General features: G+C 41.6%; 1 protein-coding gene across 1 annotated transcript; it reads right to left on the minus strand.

The window, feature by feature from the left end:
- Positions 1–1,047: 1,047 nt before the first annotated feature.
- On the minus strand, positions 1,048–21,462 carry LOC111566932 (cytochrome P450 3A27-like). The gene is made up of 14 exons (XM_055010327.1): positions 21,392–21,462; positions 21,150–21,243; positions 20,964–21,016; positions 20,664–20,833; positions 20,064–20,100; positions 19,403–19,540; positions 19,236–19,315; positions 18,985–19,044; positions 18,820–18,889; positions 16,144–16,302; positions 11,139–11,258; positions 2,206–2,306; positions 1,283–1,424; positions 1,048–1,195 (listed from the first exon to the last, which is right to left on the minus strand). Exons 1-14 carry the CDS (start codon positions 21,460–21,462, stop codon positions 1,048–1,050), a joined length of 1,443 nt encoding a protein of 480 aa, XP_054866302.1.
- Between the last annotated feature and the right edge of the window lie 64 nt (positions 21,463–21,526).

Genomic DNA, 21,526 nt, shown 5'->3' on the forward strand with positions numbered 1-21,526 from the left:
CTTTCTATGCCCAAATAATAGTAGTGACTTGTTTTATTTTGTAATCATTAAAAGACAGTAAATATACAAAACCCCAACTGAAAGAGGATGAAAATAATATGAAAGAAGCCTGCATGTCTTGCCATTGAAAACACTGACTTTATTAATCCCCGAAGGGAAATTCAGTTGTCTGGGTTCTCATCTGTTTACTTTTGAATTAAATAGTCTGATTGCTGATGGTAAGAAAGATTATCTGAATCTTTCAGTCCTGCAGTGCAGGGATAGGAGTCGTCCACTGATGTTTTGTTGGTCATTGAGGCAGATGTGAAGTGGATGATCCAGGTTTGTCAGAATGGCCTCCATCTTGCTCAGTGCATGTCTCTCCACCTCATCTTCCAATGAGTTCAGTCTGATTCCAACCACAGAGCCAGCTTTTTTAAATCAGTTTGTTCAGACGCCTTGTATCCTTGGGTTTTTATACTGCCTCCCCAGCAGACTGCAGTATAAAACAGGACACTTGCTACTACACACCGATTGTTATGATTTTCTTAGAAGCTCAGGAACAGAGATCGAGACACGCAGATGTCAACAGGATGGTTTTTATTGACAAAGTGCAAAGACCAAAGAACTACAACTCCCAGTAGCTGGACCCCAGAAACAGGAACTGGGAAACACTACACACAAGGGCTAGGGAGTCCCTAGTGGCAGGTGGACTGAATGGTCAACTCAGGGCTGATTCTACTGGGCTGGGAAACAAAAGTCATTTCTAATACTATAACCAAAATGAACAGCAAGGCTGAGGAACTTGCTCTAATGCTATGACACGTGGAGCTGAACACTCAGCTCATGAAAAACTGAACCAAGTAAATGAGTAACTAAGCTCACTAGGAAGACAATGTAGACTCAAAGCAGAAGAGCAACTAAGCTCACTAGAAAAAACACTAGACTTGAAACAAAAGAGCAACTAAGTTCGCCAGAAAAAAAAACAATGAAGGTTCAAAGCAATGCGTAGCTAAACAAACTACTCTAAATACCTTGACCTGGCTCATGCTGGGGACGGACTGCTGTCTAGGGGGTTAACGGGCTGAGGTTGATGGTAGAGGCAGCGACGGCAGAATGGAGTCCTGACTGAAGATGGAGAGTTGGCTGAGAGGATCCCGGTGTCTGCTTGGAAACACTGTGGTTGATGAGTCCAAAAGGGCAGATGAGGTTCCAACTAAAAGAGCAGAAGATAGCGTTACAAAAGTCCAACTGAGGCTTTGGCTAGAGTGAATGAAACACAGAACTAACTGTGTGCATTCACAATCCGGCATCCAAGTGGTGACTGGCGTCTGAATATATGGAGAGGAGGTGGATGACTGATTGTCTCCGGCACACCTGTTCCTGCTTCAGCTGATGCCCCAGATTGCTCTCACCTGCTGCCGCTGCCACAGCACTCTGAATACCTAAAAAGGAAAAAGCACAAAAGGAGGGAGGAGCCCTAGCCCTGCTGAAGCAGACCTGACACTGATAAAGTATTTCTGAATGTGGCAGGACTCAGTGCTGTATTTGAAGTCTGATGTATACAGTGTGAACAGGAATGGAGCCAGGACTGTTCCTTGTGGAGCCCCAGTACTGTTCATTAATGTCCCAGAAACACAGTTCTCCAGCCTGACAAACTGTGGCCTTCCTGTCAGGTAATCTATGATCCAAGAAACACAGGAAGGATCCACTCCCATCTCTGTGAGCTTGTCTTTGAGTATGGTGGGTTGGATGGAGTTGCATGCATTTAAAAAATCAAAGAACATGATTTTCACATAAACTCCAGGTTCCTCCAGATGAGACAGGGCACGGTGAAGCATGAAGAGGATGGCATCATCCACTCCAATGTGTTCTTTGTATGCAAACTGCAGGGAATCAAGTTTGTCTTCGACCTGAAGCCTCAGTAGGCATAGGATCAACCACTCCAGAGTCTTCATGATGTGTGAGGTAAGGGCAATAGGTGTAGTCATTTAGTTCAGCCGGACATTTGATTTTTGGTACCGGTACAATGCAGGATGTTTTCCATAGAACAGGCACCCTCCCCAGCTGTAGACTCAGGTTGAAGATCCTGTGGAGAGGTTGACACAGTTGTGCAGCACAGTCTTTAAGCAGCCTTGGACACACACCATCTGGATCAGCTGCCTTCCCAGAGCAAAGTCTCTGAAGCTCCAACATCAGCCCTGTCTCTGTGACAGAGAAGGTTACAGGTGCTAGAAGGGAAGAGGCTGCAGCTGTGGAGACATGTAGGAGACGGAGAAGGAGAAGGAGGAGTAGCAGTGGAAGTAGGTGTGTCCACAGTGTCAAATCTGTTGAAGAACAGGTTGAGTTCATCAGCTCTTTCCACATCACCCACTATTGGCTCCCTTTTCTTTTTATTATGTACAGAGATGGTACTGATTCCTCTCCACACATCACGGATGTTGCTGTGTTGAAAATTCCTCTCTATTTTCTTTTTGTATTCTAGCTTTGCCATCTTCAGTCTCCTCTTCAACTCATGTTGTACTTCTTTGAGCCGTTCTTTGTCACCATCTCTAAAAGCTTGTTTTTTCTGGTTCAGGACTGCCTTTATGTCGCTTGTGATCCAGGGTTTGTTATTGGGGAAACAGCGAACAGTCTTTGCAGGTATGACCGTGTCTCTACAGAAGTTGATGTACTCAGTAAAAAAATCAACCTGTCTGTCAATGTTCATACTGTCCTCATCTGTTTCCAGCAGCACATTCCAGTCTGTTGATTTAAAGCAGTACTCTAGAGCTTCACTAGCTTGAGGAGTCCATCTTCTGATTTTGACTTTAGTTGCAGACTGTCTCAGCACACAAGGTTTGTAACAGGTCTGCAGATAAAACAAGTTATGATCTGACCTGCTCAGTGGTGGTAAGGCAGTAGCTCTGTAAGCTTCTTTGACATTGGCATACAGCAGGTCTAGGGTTTTGTTTTCTCTGGTGGGGCAGTTAACAAACTGTGTACATCCAGTCAGGTGAGAGGAGAGGTCGACATGATTGAAATCTCCTGATATTATTACAAGTGCCTCAGGATGTTGAGTCTGTATCCTAGCAACAGTATCATGTAAAACATCACACGGAACCAAGTCAGTTGCCTTAGGTGGAATGTATACAAGTATTGTTATGATATGACTGAACTCCCTTAGAACATAATATGGCCGAAGGGCAACTGCCAACAGTTCAATATCTGGACAACACAATTTCTCCTTAACAGTTATGTGTGAGGAATTACACCATCTCTGGTTAACAAATAAAGCCAGACCCCCTCCTTTCTTCTTGCCACTAGCTTTAGCATCTCTGTCTGACCTTATGAGGGTGAAGCCAGGTAGATCCACAGTTGAGTCCGAGTTGTTTTGATGCAGCCAGGTTTCAGTAAAACACAGGAGACTGCATTCATGGTATGCTTTGTCAGTCTTCACCAGTGTCTGCACCTCGTCACTTTTGTTTGGCAGAGAGTTGACATTTCCCATGATGACTGATGGAAGAAAGGGCTTATATCTCCATTTCCTAGCCTTCACCTTTGCACAAGCACGGCAACCACGAAAACACCTCAAGATGTCCACTGGAATTAGATGTTGCTTTCCAGATTTGCTCTGTCTCAGTGAAAAAAGCTCCTGTCTTGAATAAACTCTTCTCCCAGCAGAAACCTCCATCAGCAGCCGACAAAACACGACAAAAATATGAAAAAAAAATACAGCAAAAATTTAAAACATTTAAGAGACACCAGACTTTGCAGCCACTTTCAAGGCGCAGGTTCCGGAACCCTTTTGGTCTGGTTTGATTACTGTTGACTAAGACAGCCTTAAACGGGTTCATAATTAGTTTGTATTTGTGTTTATCAAAACATACACAAGACTTGCTGATCTAATGAACATCATAGAGAATGCTGATTGTTCTTGATTCAAGAGCCTTGATGTTTTTTTATGGTGTTAAAATAAAGACAATTTATGCAATTTTTAAGATATGCGAATAGTTTGTTGTATTTCTCTTTACCACCTTAGTAACAGTTGGACCTTTCTGAATGTCAAGCAGTGTTGTGTAACTATACTAAACAAGTCACCTCTCCCTCAGTGCCTGCTCCAGGTACCGTCTCACCCAGTTCAACTGCTGAGTCACATGTTTGTCCCCATCTGCTGTATCAGCATGTCGCATAGGCTCTTTAGCAGAGTCAAACAGGTACTTCCTGGATCAGACCGGAGTGTTTGTGTGTGTAAAGGGTACATTTTAGTGATGGACATAATTTCAAAGGTTTATTGGGGTAAGTGTACCTCAAGCAAAATCAAGGAAATTTAACCATCCGAGACAAAATGTAGCTTCAGGTCCTTAGGCAGGGCAACTATTTCTTTTTCCAAGTCCATATTTTAAAAAATATATATTCTAATCCTCTCCAGCAGCCCTGTGATGAATACAGTTTGTACAATGTAGTTAATGTACTGTAGAGATGTTTGTGTGTGCATACAAATATTAGAGGTAAGATTAAATATTTTTTTAAAAATACTTGCAATACGACACTATACCAAACACCATGTAAATGGGGAAACAGATGATGCAAAGGAGCCCTAAACTGAATATCTTTTTCTAGTTGTTTTATAAGGGAAACTATCTCGTTTTTCTATATGTGTGCCATTAAGAATAAAGGGCTTGCTTTCACAGTGTGCCATGTTACTTTTTAACTAGTGTTCTTTTAATTTGATGCCATCTATTTCTGTCTTGATCCTTGTATTTGCTTGGCTTCCATGTACTTGTGGGAGTGTCCTGTAAGTACTCCAGTTTCAGATACTGAACAGTAGAAGATTAGAAATCCTGTGTGTGAAAGTGGATGTGTTGCAATGGACTGGATCATGGTTGGATGTTTACCCTTCAAACAGCAGGCAAAATAACAGGATTCACAAAGCATTCTCATGTTCAGTAAAGTATTCAAGCAAAGATCTGGTTATAAACGACACAAAATTTAGCATATGCTTTGTTTTGTCATTTCACTGTCTCCACAGTTACCTCTGCACTTAAAATGATTATATGTATTCACAGTAAACTAACAATGGTGTTACAGTTTACTGTGAACACATATAATCATTTTAACTACCAAGTTGATTATACAAAACAGTGCATGTGTGTCTTCTGGACATCTCATGTTCGTCAGTATTTAGAATATTTTGTAAAATATTCTTTCAATTTTTCACAGAACATGTTTGGATCATTACCTAGTGATTCATGATTTCATATTCAAAGAATTCCAAAATTCTTGTAGTCATGGTGCAATTAACACAAAATTCAATCATGTTGTCCATGCTCTCTGATTGCAGGCTTTGAGTAAAAACTGGAAATGTATAGCAGTTAGCCTATTAGTAGCATTTCAGTTGCCAATAGAAGAAATTTAGAAATTTATCATGGCCTTGAGCAATGCATCTGTGAGCACCTTCTAGCTATCCACACTGGTTCAGTGCAACACATTACCAGCTTTAGTTTGATGGGTCGAATGGGTCCAGTCAGCCCTTTGGATACACCTGCAAAGGGATCTGGGGAATGGAAAGTTTGTTTAATCAGAAACATGTTGCTCTTTTCTTACAACAAATATTGCTTGTCAAGTGTCATCTTTTGTATAATACATCCCATTGCATTCAACTCCATCCAACCCACCATACTCAAAGACAAGCTCACAGAGATGGGAGTGGATCCTTTGTTTCTTGGATCATAGATTACCTGACAGGAAGGCCACGGTTTGTCAGGCTGGGGAACTGTGTTTCTGGGACATTAATGAACAGTACTGGGACTCCACAAGGAACAGTCCTGGGTCCTGAGTCCTGCCACATTCAGAAATACTCTGATCACACTGCTATTGTGGCACGTATCAGAAATGGACATGAAGCTGAATACAGGATCTTATAAGTGCCTTCAGTGACTGGAGTCACAACAACTGCCTGCTACTCAACGCCTCAAAGACAAAGGAAATGATCATAGATTAATCAGCGCCACAGCCTCTCTGTGGATTCATCCAAAGACAGGATGGCTGCAGGGTCACCAGAAGCTCCACCAACATCAATTGTAAAATAGCTTCCCGCAGAACTACATTTGGACAGACAGCCTTTTCAATCAAAGGCTGTCACATCTGGAACACATTACCTAACGAAATTAATAGGATAGCAGATTTAAAAACTTTTACAGCAAAAGTTAAGTATTGACTGAAAGAAAAAAAGAATGTACCCACCTATGACATCTAAGAGGTCCGACTGACTGTGGATGGTGTCACTGGGTGTGTTTGTGTGTGTGTGCATGGTTGGGTGGGTGGGGGTTATAGGCTTTTAATTTTGTCTGTGCTGTTTCTATTTGTGTTGTTGATCCTTTGACTACTTTTACTTAAAAGCCCAACCAGGAACGGGAGTTGAAAATTAGCTCAGTTGTACATACTCTATATATAATGCATCAGTTCTATGATAATTGCATGGTCCCTGATCAAATAAATAAATAAATGAATAAAATAAATAAATAAATAAATTTTCGCAGATCCAAACCCACTCTTCATCCAGTGAACACTTGTGGTGTGGACATCAAGGTGGTGACATCGTATAAATATTTAGGTGTCCACCTTGATAATAAGTTAGACTGGTCTAAAAACATAGACTTCATCTATAAAAAGGGCCAGAGCCGACTTTTTAGCCTCAGAAGACTTCGATCATTAGTCATCTGCAATAAGATGCTGCAGATGTTTTATCAGTCTGTGGTAGCAAGTGTCCTGTTTTATGCTGCAGTCTGCTGGGGAAGCAGTATAAAAAACAAGGATGCAAGGTGTCTGAACAAACTGATTAAAAAAGCTGGCTCTGTGGTTGGAATCAGACTGAACTCATTGGAGGATGAGATGGAGAAACATGCACTGAGCAAGATGGAGGCCATTCTGACAAAACTGGATCATCCACTTCACATCTGCCTCAATGAGCAACAAAACATCAGTGGACGACTCCTATCCCTGCACTGCAGGACTGAAAGATTCAGAAAATCTTTCTAATCATCAGCAATCAGACTATTTAATTCTAAAGTAAACAGATGTACGGTGGCCGAGGGGTGCAAACGCAGCACAAAAACGGAACGCCCTGCAAGAGACAAAAACACCCACAAAAAATAAATGCTACAAGATAGGAAACACCTACAAAAGAGAAATGCTGCAGGAGACAGAACACCTACCAAAATGAAACCCACTTCAAAACAGAAATGCACTGCAAAACAGAAATGCACTGTGAAACAGAAACGCGCTACAAATAGGATAACGCAATGGAGGGGATTCCACAACGGAAGTGCTCCAGGTCACTAGATGGCAGAGCTGAGTTTCAACACCAGAAACAGATAACGAGTGAATAAGAAAGTTGAAGTTGGAGGGAGAGACTACCTGAAAAGGTGTACTTTTCTCTTTCCTACGTTTTTACGTGTCTCTCAGATGTTGCTGTCAAAATACTTGTGTAGGTATAGTTGATTTACATAGCTGATTTTAGTGGGGTTGACATTGTGAGTACTGTAACTAACATTATGGGACACACCAGGTGTGTGTGTTGCATTCATTTTAGTTTACATTCATTTAATTTAATCACTTTATGTGTATTTGAAGCAGTCCACAATTATCAATGCTTCTCTTCTAGGCTGCCATGTCCCATGTGTGAGTCGTCCAGGTACCTTGTTAAATACCTGGTGTGTCCCAGAAATTAATGTTTGTTACAGTAACGTTAACACTACAAATTCACTTCTCACAACCCCAAGCCCACTAAAATCAGCTGTGTAAATCAGCAAAACCTACACAAGTATTTTCACAGCAGCATCTGAGGGCCACATGTAAAAACTTAGGAAAGAGAAAAGTATGCCTTTTCAAGTTGTCTCTCCAATTTCAGTAAGATTTAAACAACTTCAAGCCGTGTATTAGACCACTCTAAGCCACAAGTTGGAGTGGGAAAACCACGGCAAGCTGTGGATCAGGAAGACCAGGACAAGCTGTGGATCAGGAACACCAGGACAAGCTGTGGATCAGGAACACCAGGACAAGCTGTGGATCAGGAACACCAGGACAAGCTGCGGATCAGGAACACCAGGACAAGCTGCGGATCAGGAACACCAGGACAAGCTGTGGATCAGGAACACCAGGACAAGCTGCGGATCAGGAACACCAGGACAAGCTGTGGATCAGGAACATCATGAACACCAGGACAAGCTGTGGATCATGAACACCAGGACAAGCTGTGGATCAGGAACACCAGGACAAGCTGTGGATCAGGAACACCAGGACAAGCTGTGGATCAGGAACACCACGGCAAGCTGTGGATCAGGAACACCAGGACAAGCTGTGGACTGGGAACACTACAAGGTGCAGCAGAGAGGTGTCACTCCATGGAGTGGTGTTACTCCACAGAGGGCCCTACAGCTCCTTAGTGGCTCCAACTGTTTAATCCGCCTATACCATGGTCCCAGAAAACTGAAAACATTAAAACAAATATTGAATGATTTTTCTAAACTTGCTAAATGTGCTTAAGTATAGGAACATTTCTTTGTTGTTCTACTACTTTTGTTTTTAGCTGTTAGCAAAAAATGTCAAGAGAAATAGAGAGGCCCCATAATGTTTTTTTTTAATTCACAACCCAAAAAACAACGAATAAATATTTCTATTCTTTTATTTTTCTTTTTGCAGGTGTTTTGTCTCTTGAAGCATTTATCTTTTGTGTGTTTCTCTTTGCAGTGCGTTTCTGTTTGCAGTCCGTTTCTCTTGTGAAGTACGTTTCTGTTTGCCGTGCGTTTCTCTTGTGAAGTGCGTTTCATTTTGGTAGGTGTTACGTCTCCTGCAGCATTTCTCTTTTGTAGGTGTTTTCTATCTTGCAGCATTTATTTTTTTGTGGGTGTTTTTGTCTCTTGCAGGGCGTTCCGTTTTTGTGCTGCGTTTGCACCCCTCGGCCACCGTACAGATGAGACCAGACAATTGAATTTCCTTTCGGGGATTGATAAAGTCATTGTATTGTATTGTATTGTATCGATGTACACTACCAGTCAAAAGTTTAAGAACTCCCCAACTTCTGCAATTGTTATTATTGAAAAATCAAGTAGTTCAAGTCTGATGAATAGCTTGCAATGGTATAAGGATATGTGGTGAACTTCCACAGGTTTTTATTTTTAAAGTTACCCAGAACTAAAAAATAATGTACATTTCAGAATTTCACAAAAAGTCCCTTTTCAGGGTACAAGAAACGGGTTAACAACTTGAAGCAGTTCTGCAGCAATGGTGGTTGATGAAGACTTGAAAGTTGGTGTTACCAAATCCTACAAGTGTCCCAACTTTTCTAGATTACTTACAAACCCCTGTCTGCGTAAAAGTAGAGTCGGAACACACTGTGGCACCATCCCCTCGAAAGCATTATTTGAACAGTATTGGACTGCAAAAAATGTGTTGCTATGAAAGTGGTGAGGAAAAGCAATTAATAATTAGAGACAGACCATCATAAACACTTAAAAATGTGGGTCTTCCTATAGAGAAATTGCAAACCAAAAAAAAGTCAAGGTGTCCAAGTACAATTTTCTTCATCAAAAGGCACTCAAACTAGGGAAAACTCTGACAGGAGGAGGTCTGGAAGACCCAAAGCCACAACAGAATCAGAAGACAAGTTTGTGAGAGTCAACAGCTTGATGGTAGGCGGCTCACAGGAGAACAGTTTCAAACACAGCTTAATAGTGGTTGTAGTAAGAAGTCTCAGTTTCAACTGTAAAGAGAAGACTTGGAGTTACAGCAAGAAAGCCATTGCTAAGATGTCAGCATTAGAAAGAGGCTTGTCTGGGCCATGAAACACTGTCGATGGACTACCAAAGACTGGAAAAAAGTTTTATGGACTGATGAATCAAAATTTGAGATCTTTGGTTCATTACGGAGGATTTTTGTATGCCATCAAGTAGGCGAAAGAATGGTTCCTAGTGTCAAACATGGACGAAGCATGATGGTCTGGGGCTGTTTTACTGGATCCAGGGTCGGTTCTTGTACAGAGTGAGAGGAATCCTGAACCTAAACAACTACCACAGCATTCTGCAGCTCCATGCAGAACCCTCTGGTGTGTTCCTAGTTGGTCAGGAGTTCATCCTACAGCAAGATAATGACCCAAAACATAAATCCAAGCTATGCCAGAACTACCTTAGGAAAAAAGAAAAAGATGGTGAGCTTGACAACATGGAGTGTCCTGCACAGTCTCCAGACTTAAACCCCATGGAGCTGGTTTGGAATAAACTGGACAGAAGAGTGGAAGCAAAGCAACCTACAAGTGCCACACATTCATGGGAACTTCTGCAACAGCTGTTGTTAGGAAGAACTTTCTGAAGAATATTTGATTTTCATTGTGGAAAGAATGCCACGAGTGTGTTCAGCTGTTATATCTGCCAAAGGTGGTACTTTTATGAGTCAAAAGTTTAGAACACATTGTGGTTTCTGAATTGATTTTTTTAAAATAAATAAACAAATAAATATTTGTTCTATGCTTTCATTTCAGAGTACAATGAGACATTAACATGCATAATTTCCAATAAAACGCTGGAAAAATCGGGGTGTTTTGACCAGTAATGTAAGTGTGGTATTTACTCACCTCTGTCTCATTGCAGATTGTTACTGGTGGGTGCTTTGGGGTGGGGACTGGGGGGGTGTCAGAGAATCCAGGCACAGATAATGGCAGACAGGTGGTAAATAGGAAAAGGGTTTTTATTTAAACAAAAAGAGAGCTAAACCAGTACAGAAAAGGGAAAACTCAACTGGGGGAAAACTAAACCAAATCTTGTACTAAAATATGCCACACTGTAAAACTCACAGTGAAACAAAAAAAAAAAAAATAAACCAAACAGGAATAAACTGAACCAGGCAACGAAACAGAGTACTTACAAAACCAGGAAAGCTAAGCTAAAGAGGCAAGGAAGCAGGCAGGGAGAATCCAAGAACTGACGAGAGACAGGAGAAGAACACACTGGAGATGGAGATGGTGCTGACATGAATCCAGGGGGAGAGTTTAGTCCATGGGTGGGTATTGTGGTCTGGAGAGGATACAGGAACTGAAGGAAATCCAAAAGGGAGAAACTGAGTCCATGAGGAGCTCTGAGTCTATGGTCCAGCAGGGAGTAGTTGAATGAATTGAGTTTGTATACCTGGAGGTGTGATTGGGAACAGGTGAGCAAATCACATCCATCCCCAAGCAGTTCCTCGGCCCAGCGCCGAATGAAAGGTAAGTGTATGGGCTGATGTTCTGTTTGTTCTTTTTACTAAATCTATAAAAACTTCAACAAAGAAAATATCATTCAAGATTTTATGTTTGGAAAAAAGACCTCCCACGATACTCCACACTTACACCATCAGCCACAACATTAGTACTAGTTTTTAAACCTGTGAAAACTACTCAGGATATAAAATGAATTTTCGGAAAACCCAAACTCTGATGCTGAACTATATTCCATCAAAGCAACTCCAAGATTAATTTCATTTAAACTGGGACCAGACCACACTGAAATATTTAGGTGTATCACTACCCATAGACTGTACCACACTTCCAAAGATTAATTATGAACCTCTAGTGGCAAAAATAAAATCAGACATACAAACATGGGACTTTTTTTTTTTTTTTTTTTAGATTTACTCAAAGAATTGAATATGTTAAGATGAACACACTCCCAAGACTTCTGTTTCTGTTTCAAGCTCTCCCAGTAGAAATTTCTGCAAAACAATTCTCTAAATGGGACAAAGTAACCTTTGGGTTCATCTGGCAAAGGAAAAAACACAGAATAAGGTTTTAAACCCTGCAGGTCTTCAAGGAGGTAGGAGTTATGGCTGCACCAAACTGCACCAAAGACTATTTCTATTAGCCCAAATTAGGCCACCAATAAACCTGTGTAGACTACCAAGCCAGGTGGAAGGATATTGAACTTTCACTGATTATGAACCCCCAATTTATGCAGTACTAGGCACCAGTGACATTAGAAAGCTTATAAACAAGATCCAAAATCTATGGATAAGATCTCAACGTAAAATTTGGATCTTTGCTAAAGAAGAATATGATTTTCATGACAAACTAAAAATCATAAGATGGTGCGGATACAACCCAGACTTTAAACCTAACCAAATGGACATAGATTTAAAAAATGGATAATCAAAGGGATAGCAACATTCTACTCAATTACAGATAAGGGACAAAAAAAGATTTTCAAACCTTGAAAAGACAGTATACCTTAGAGAAACAAGGCTTTTACAGATACCAACAGATACAGCATTACTATGACTAAGTTATTAAAAATCCTCCCGATTTTGAGGAGCCACTATTGAAAGAATTTTTAGCGGCCTACATGTCAAGTCAATAATTAAATAGAGGTACCGTATCTAAACTGTATAAGGGCTTTATGTCTAAAAAGACTCACATCACAGAATATGTTAAAAATAACTGGGAGCAAGAGGGTAACTTTGAAATTTCAAAAAAGGAATGGCATAGCTATTTCGACTTTCAGTGGAAGTGTAACAACTCGCATACATGGAACGAATTTGGATAGAAATGCTTGATTAGATTCTTCATCACCCCAAAGCAGAGAGCACATTTTTTGGGAGAGGACCCTAAATGTTGGAGAGTGTGTGGGAGTCAGGATGCCAGCCACTGGCATGTTTTTTGGGAATGTCCAGCTATAAAAGAAATTCTGGATCGAGTTACATAAAACAATGGAAGAAATATTCAATATTAATATACCATTCCAATTTAAAATCCTCATCTTAGGAAATCAATCAATCAATCAATCAAAAATTATTTATAGAGCACCTTACAACACTCAAGGTGACCAAAGTGCTTTCCATTTAAAATCAAACAGTAAAATTAGAAATAAAAGCAAATTAAAAGAAAGCAACAATAGAACACGTCAAGAAAATAAAATCAAATAAAATAAGATAAAATAAAATAAGATAAAATGTCACCACATTACTGAGTATTAAAAGCCAGTCTGAAAAGATATGTTTTGAGCCGGGCTTTGAAAAAGCCAAAGTTGGTGATGGTGCGCATGTCAGGGGGCAGTTTGTTCCGAAGTCTGGGTCCAGCGACTGAAAAGGCTCCATCACCCCAGTGTTTGTACCTGGTCCTAGGGACTTCCAGAAATAGCTGATTTGTGGACCTTAACGCCCTGTCAGGGTTTCGGACAGAGAGAAGCTCAGTCAAATAAATAGGCGCAAGGTCGTTGAAGGCTTTAAAAACGAAAAGCAAAATTTTAAAATGTATCCTAAAAGAAACTGGAAGCCAGTGGAGGGAAAAGAGGACCGGGGTGATGTGCTGACGCCTTGAAGTGTTCGTCAGGAAACGGGCTGCCGCATTTTGCACCAACTGGAGGCGGCTCAGGGCTGACTGGGAAACACCAACATAAAGAGCGTTGCAGTAGTCTATTCATGAGCCGATAAAAGCATGAATAGTCTTTTCAAGGTCGGTTTGATTTAAAAAAGGCTTTACTTTGGATAAAAGACATAATTGATAAAAACTTGCTCTGAAAACGCTGTCGATCTGTTTGACAAATGTAAAACTGCTGTCAAAAATAACTCCCAGGTTCTTTACAGACAACCGTCTGTAAAGAACCTCGGAGTTATTTTAGTGAAATGTGAAAATGTGCAGTGAAATGCTAAATTATGCCTCGCTATGATTGACCCCAGTGGCAACATATACAGTGAAAATAGTGAAGGGCCCAAAATGGAGCCCTGGGGAACTCCACGAAACAAAGAGGCAACAGAGGAGGACAAGTTGCCAATCATTACAGAAAAAGTCCTATTGGTCAGGTAAGACTCAAACCACTTGAGTGCAGTACCACGGATGCCAACATAATTATTTAGGCGGGACAAGAGAATAGAATGGTCGACTGTATCAAATGCTGCCATTAAGTCAAGCAGCACAAGGACAACAGGACGCTTGGCATCAACAGACACAGCTATGTCATTGTGAACTTTAAGCAGAGCAGACTCTGTGCTATGCCGTCATCTGAACCCAGACTAAAATTTTTCCAGGATGAAATTGTTTTCTAAAAATGCCTGTACCTGTATAAAAACAATTTTCTCAAGGACTTTGGAGATAAAAAGCAAGTTAGAAACAGGTCTAAAATTAGATAAAACATTAGCATCAAGATATGTTTTTTTAAGAAGTGGTCTCACAACAGCATGTTTAATTATTTTTTTTTGTCTGCATTTATTCTCATTGTTTAACTCCACAAAAGAGGTGTCAACATTGTATGAGATTGATGCATATTTTAGTCTTGCAGCCAAATATTTTAATATTTAGTGCATGTGTGTGACCATCACCAGCCCTCCCTGAAAGCTAAGCAGACATTCTTTATTAGAATTCCCTATGATGAACCAGGGAGGGCAGTGCTACACCTCAGTGATGTGTGGGGGAAACAAAGACTGGACAGGATGAACAGGATGAACATGGATAGAAATTAACAGGCTATTACAATTAAAGAGTGTGAGGTGGTGTGTTATTCCCAACTACTAACTGCCCATCAATAAAACAGAAAAAAACAAAAACAAAACAAAAGAACAACAACAAAAAAAGAGATTCAATAAATAAATAATTAAACAAATGGTATTGAACACCATAATTGTGGATGTCTTGACAGTATAGAATAGAACAGAATAGGCCAGAAGAGGATACTAGTGAAAGAGAGAATGAGTTTAGGGTAGAGACTCTGGAGAGATTCTCAGCACATTCTGGTGGGTCCCATCATTCGCTGTCAGTGGGACTTGGCAGTAGCTGGTGAGACCTGATCAAACATGCAAGTGTGAAGAACCCTGAAGCCCAGAACAGCAATCACGGCAAGGCAGGGCCAAGCCAACAAGGCACCCCTTCCCCTGGCCGTAGGAGCCACAGGGCGGCACCCCCAGAGAGCCACCAGGGCCACCGTGAACCACAAGGACCCGGAGAACAAGAGGGTGCAGCTACCAACACCCCCAGCGTGTCAAGACCGACCCAGGTGGCCCGGGGCACGAGGACCCACCTGCCACCCAAACCCCAACCCTGCCCACCCCAGCCCCCACCAAACCCTGCACCCCACTAGCTAAGAGCTAAGACAAGTGTTTATTAAAACCAAGAGGACAGGCCCAACAGTAGAAAACACCTCTTTAAGCACAGTTTTGTTGGGAAAACATCCAAAGGGCAATTTGTTGTTTTCATGTGTTTAAGTACATCAGTAAGGGATGAGAGGGAGATGGGCTCAAAGTGGTCAAACACTGGAGAGTGTGGGGTTGTAGCAGACTGATCTGGGCTGATGTTGCCGCTGCTCAGTGCTCTCACAGACATCACTTTTTTCACAAAAAGCGTAAAAAGTCCTCACTTGTGGAAACAGTGGCGTCAGACAAAGGATTGGTGTCGGGGCTCACAACAGAATTAATAGTAGTAAGGCTGATTTTTAATCAAGAAACTCCGATAAATATCTACTTGGTGTTCTGATATCCGCTAGGGAAAAGTGTGTAACTAGGCACTGGGTGGCGCCTGATTCCCCCGCAAAAAAGGAATGGATAGAAATTGTTAATGACAAAAATAATGCAAAAAAAACCTTTCTCAGTCCGTTTACAAATGAACAAATTTATGAAATTATGGTCAAAACTGGTTTCATACGTGCAGCTGTCACAACTGTACATACTACATAGCTGGCGAATTTGTGCAACCTTTGTGGATGGGTGGAATACTGCCTGGCCTTCTTTAATAAATAAGGGGCACTTTTGGTTTTCTATTATCTATTAGTTCATTAATTTTCCTTTCTCATAATGGATAAAGCAGTACAAGCACCCTGTTTCTAAGCACTTTTGTCAATGTACACCCCCTTGTTGACTGTGTACAATAGTTTTTTATGACTTGTTTGAAATTATATCATAAAAAGGAGAAAGGAGAAGAAAAGAGATTCAAGTTGTGCTCTACATGCTGAATAGTTGTGACAAGCTAGGTTTCAATGTTATTGAAGTGTATTTTGTTAGCCTTTAAAGATAAAGAATTGAAAAAAAAAGAGCGATGAAGTCATCATGTAACAGCTCCAGCTATGAGGAAAGGCAAGAAATAAAACTCACAGTGTAAACTCTATGTAACTGCATATTGTAGCCATACAGAATTATTAATCTTCTGTAAGATTTTACAAACACCCTGGCAGCTACCTGTCAGGGCTGATATCCTCTGGCTCTGGCCACACCTCAGGGTCATGGTGCAAAGCGTAGCTGGGAATCATCACAGCCATGCCCTTTGGGATTGTGATTCCATTTATCTTGACAATTTCTTTAGCGTTTCGTTCCAGATGTGCAGCTAGGGGGTAGAGCCTATGGACAAAACAGTAGCTCTATATTAGACTGCATATTCAGCCACAAGACCCTTGAGTTGACAGCTGCATAGGTTAAGCCATCATTGCACTTTTGAAAGTTTTAAAGATTCTAATTATTGTGGAGAATTATTGTAGATTGTTGGTCAGTGTTTTACCACTTTGACCTGGACTGAAACGTCTCAGAGAAGCCTATTGGATGGATTGTCGTGAATTTTTTTTACAGTCATTCATTGTCCTTATATTGTCCTGACATTGTCCAAAACTTTGCTAATATGTAGTTTGGTGTTGATCCACAGTGACTTTCTTCTAAGTGCACAGTATTTTAATAATAATAATAAATTTTATTTATAAAGCGCTTTTCCAAAAGCTCAAAGACGCTGTACATAAAATACAATAAGATAGAACAAAACAGATAAAATCAGTAGATAGTAAACAAGTTCAAGATAAAATACAGAATCACTTAAGGAAAGCAGATCTAAAAAGGTGAGTCTTTAAAAGGGATTTAAATGTGGTGAGGTTGGTGCAGTCACGGAGGGCATGGGGGAGTGAGTTCCAGAGTGTGGGGGCGGCAATGGCGAAGGCTCTGTCCCCCCAATGTCGCCGGCTGGTCCTGTGCGGGATGGAAAGGAGGTTTGTGTGGGAGGAACGGAGATTCCTGGGGGGGGTGTAGGGGAGGAGCAAATCGGTAAGGTAAGAGGGGGCTAGATTATGGATGGACTTGAAGGTGAGGAGAAGCAGTTTGTACTGGATGCGGTGTGAAATGGGGAGCCAATGGAGGTTCCGCAGGACGGGTGTGATATGGTCGTGAGAACAGGTTCGGGTGAGGAGTCGGGCAGCAGAGTTTTGAATGAGTTGAAGTTTATTGAGAACTTTGGAGGTGGAGCCGAAGAGAACGCTATTGCAGTAGTCAAGGCGGGAAGTGACGAAGGCATGAATGAGGGTTTCAGCGGCTGAGAAGGAGAGGAAGGGGCGGAGACGGGCGACGTTGCGGAGATGGAAATAGGCAGTTTTGGTGATCTGATTAATGTGGGGTTCAAAAGTGAGGTTGCTGTCAAATATCACACCGAGGTTGCGGATGTGAGCAGAAGGAGATAGGGTGGTGTTATCAATGGTAATGGGGGGGTGGGGAAATGGTGTGAGTGATTTAGGTCCGATAAGGATGAGATCAGTCTTGTCACAGTTTAGCAGGAGAAAATTTTTCCTCATCCAGGATTTAATGTCGGCCAGGCAGCTGGAGAGAGAGGGGAGGGTGGTGGTGGCGGTGGTGTTGGTGGAGATGTAGAGTTGGATATCGTCGGCGTAGCAATGGAAGTGTAGGTTGTGGCGGCGGATGATGTTGCCGAGGGGGAGGAGGTACAGGATAAAGAGGAGGGGGCCAAGTACTGATCCTTGAGGGACACCATGGGACAGGGGGGCGGTGGGTGATGTGCAGTTGTTGACCTTGATGAATTGTTGTCGATTAGTGAGATATGATGTGAACCAGGTGAGGGCGGTGCCGGTGATGTTAATGGAGGATTGAAGGCGGGACAGGAGGATGGAGTGATTGATTGTGTCAAATGCTGCAGAGAGGTCGAGAAGAATGAGGATGGTGACTTGTCCAGAGTCTGAGGAGAGGAGGAGATCATTGGTGACCTTGAGGAGAGCAGTTTCAGTGCTGTGATGAGAGCGGAATCCGGATTGAAAGGTTTCATACAGGTTGTTGGAGGTGAGGTGAGTTTTCAACTGGGCAGCGACGACACGTTCTAATGTTTTGGATATGAAGGGGAGATTGGAGATGGGCCGGAAGTTGTGAGGGGAGGTTGGATCCAAACCAGGTTTTTTGAGGATGGGGGAGACAGAGGCGAGCTTGAGGGGTGAGGGGACACAGCCAGTACTGAGGGAAGTGTTGATGATGTTAGAGATGAGGGGGGCGATAACAGGGAGGCAGTTTTTGAGGAGGGCAGTGGGGATGGGGTCCAGGCAGGATGTGGAGTTTTTAGTTCCAGTGATGAATTTGGGCAGGTCCAGGGGGGAAACGGGCGAGAAGTGGGCCAGGGGGGGAATTTTGTGTTGTGGAAGTTCAGCAAGGTCGAGAAAGGATGAAGAGGCAGACACAGAGAGACACACTGGAGATTCAGATGACTTAGGCTGCAAGTAAATTGTTTGTTCCTTCTTGTGATCAGTCTTTTACATCACCATGGAAGAATGTTGGTCTACTCTTCTCTTCAGAATAGTTTTGATTCCATCATAATAGATGGTTTTCCAGCATGAACTGTCCTTTTAAGATTTGAGGCAGCATCTGAATTGGATTCAAATCCAGACTTTGACTCAGATGCTCCAGAACTTTAATTTGTTTTGATCCACTCAGAGGTGGACTTGTTTGTGTGCTTTGGGTCTTTGTCATGTTGCATAAACCATTTGTGCTTGAGCAAATACTTTTGCATGGTACTGTATATATCTTTAAAAATGCTTAATGCCGGTTTGATGTTTCATCAGGCTGTCCTGATACCAGCTAGCACCAGTAAATGCTCATTACCTCATACTATCGCTAACCACACTGTTGAGGTACTCCATCTGCATCAGAGCTTCATACTGGACCGGACCCTATAGAGATTATCACAATGCAGTTTTATTGAAACAGAACTCAGTGAAATATGAAATTGAGAAAACAACTCCAGTATCAAAATATTCAGTCCATTCTTTTTCATAAAAGTAGAATCTATCTCCTGTTGCAGACATTTCATGACTTCTGGATTTCTTGTCCTCGTGCCCCGGGCCGCCTGGGTGGGTCTTGACACGCTGGGGGTGTCGGTAGCTGCTCCCTCTTGTTCTCTGGATCCGCGTGGTTCATGGTGGCCCCGGTGGCTCTAGCGCCGCCCTGTGGCTCCTGCGGCCCGGGGGGAAGGGGTGTCCTGCTGGCTTGGCCCTGCCTTGCCGTGATTGCTGTTCTGGCCAGATTGTAGGCTAAGAAAGTCTTGCATCCAGCAAACATAAATATTGTCACATGGGAAACAACCTCATGATCAGTTAGACTCATCAGGACAAATAGAATGGATAAAGGTAGACAGCATTAAGACATTTGATGTGCAGGATTATGTACGTGTACATAAGAGTGATGCATCATGTAATTACCCTCCTTATGTTTTTCTTTCATCCGTTCACTGGTTGCCTGACTGTCGATCATATACTGAAGAACATCTTCTGACTTCTGGGAAGTGGTAAATAAAATAGATAAAGAGAAAAATAAAATTGTTGGACTTTTAAACAAACACCCATTTGATGCTATTTGATATACTCACCCAACATGACATGTGAAATTGACATTTTGCTGTCGTTTCCACAATTTTAATATACAAATAAAGACATCAGTTACATGGAAAATGTAAGTGCACTTATCAAACCATCAGATCAATAAAATCAGAGTCAGGAGTTCCTGATTAGGTGTCCATCATTAGAACCTCCCCGGGGACTCTTATCTAAACCTCTGGCATTGAGGTTTGATTGTTCTTTTTGCATTTGAAGTGTGTCATCGTGCCAAGATCTAAGGTGTCAGATTGCCTCAACATTAAGACTGCTCAGATCTCTGCATGGAAGTTTGCATTTTTTTAACTGAATATCAGGAAATTCCATTTCCAAACTCCACCATGAAGCCTCATCGCTGAACACTCACTGACCTACCAGATGTCCCAGAATATTGCACGCTAGGTGTGACTTCAATGGGTGTGACATGGTATAGAAAGGAGGAATGGGACACAGATTGAAAATAAAGAATTTTGTTACCACCTGACGAACACTGCTAGAATCAAGGATATCCTGTCTAGAAAAGACACACAGAAACGTGTTCATGCGTTTATTTTCAGGTTAGATTACAGTAATGGTGTCTTTACAGGTCTTAACAAGAAATCAATCAATCAATTCCTAACTAACACCAGGAAACTGGACCATATTACACCGGTTCTGAAACCACTACACTGGCTTCCTGTTTGTCAAAGGATAGAGTTCAAAATCTGACTCTTGGTCTAAAAAGCTCTGAATGGTCTTCGACCAAAGTACATCCTGGACTTACTAGCGCAATATGAAGCATCCAGAGCCCTCTGGTCATCAGGGACAGGTTTACTGTCCATTACCAGAATCGGAACCAAAAATATTGAAGCAGCATTCAGCTATTATGCTCATTATCTGTGGAACAAACTTCTTGAACACCTGAGGTCTGCTCAAACTGTCAGCCACTGTAAGGCACATTGAATTGCCTTGTGTATGAATTATGCTAACAAGTAAAGTTGCCTTGCCTTGCCTAAAGAAGTGATTCCCTTGATTTGGGACACTGAAAGAGCTGCTTTGCACAGCACTGCTTGTTTATTTGTATCTTTTGTTAAATACGAGTGAATACCAGTGATAGTAGAATATTCTGTCTTGTGTTCCATTCAGTATAAATCTTGTGTGTTCTCATCCTTCTGTTGGTAAAATAGGTAAAGAACTCCTTCACCACGATGGTTCTCAGCATGTCGGGATCTGCTACAGCTAGCACAGGTTTCCTAAACTCATACCCACTGAATGTTTGCAAAAAAACAGAACATTACATTGGGAAATCTAGTGTCAAATCTTTGTCAGTGTAGAGCTGACACAGGGACCAAGTAAAATGTCAAAAGTTAAAACCTGCAAAGCAGATAGAGTTCTCACCCCCATATTCTTCCATACTTCTGAGCATTTTCACAGTCCCCTGTATAGTAAACCTGATAAGAAATACATATTGATCATTACTTTATACATCAATGTCCATTCCAACTCAGTAGGAAATTTATTTTTAAACTCAAGTGACAAACATTATGATCATTTTAAAAATAGATGTGATAAAGTTTCACGTACGTTATTCTGCTTGTTGACTGTTCCCATGTAAATTACAGGCTTAGGACCTGGGATCCCTAACTTTTCAAATACTTCAAAAGTCCATTGGCCATACCTGCACAGAACAGAGGAAGCATTAGAGCACGTCCATAAAGTTTCATGTTTTCAGTTAAACTTTGGTGGCTCAAATGGCAAAAGGCCAGACATTTCTTTCAGGGACTAATGTCACTGGGAGTGTCCTCTTTGATTAGTCAATCCCTTACATTATAAATATGTAGATCAGCGTGATTAGTAGAATCCATGTTTCTAAAGAAAAGACAGGAAGAAAGCTCATGACTGCCTCTTGTTCTTCCAAGCTGCGCTGATCTTGGGTTTGCATTCAACTCCAGCCAGAAGGT

The sequence above is a fragment of the Amphiprion ocellaris genome, chromosome 4 (assembly GCF_022539595.1).
Source record: "Amphiprion ocellaris isolate individual 3 ecotype Okinawa chromosome 4, ASM2253959v1, whole genome shotgun sequence".
Taxonomy (NCBI): Eukaryota; Metazoa; Chordata; class Actinopteri; family Pomacentridae; genus Amphiprion; species Amphiprion ocellaris.

Coding starts and splice junctions, on each gene's coding strand:
- LOC111566932 (XM_055010327.1), bottom strand. CDS start 21,462: ATGAGCTTTCTTCCTGTCTTTTCTTTAGAAACATGGATTCTACTAATC. Junction 21,244..21,391: donor CTGATCTACATATTTATAAT/GTAAGGGATTGA, acceptor TGTTCTGTGCAG/GTATGGCCAATGGACTTTTG. Junction 11,259..16,143: donor GAGGATATCAGCCCTGACAG/GTAGCTGCCAGG, acceptor AAGTTTTTATAG/ATTTAGTAAAAAGAACAAAC.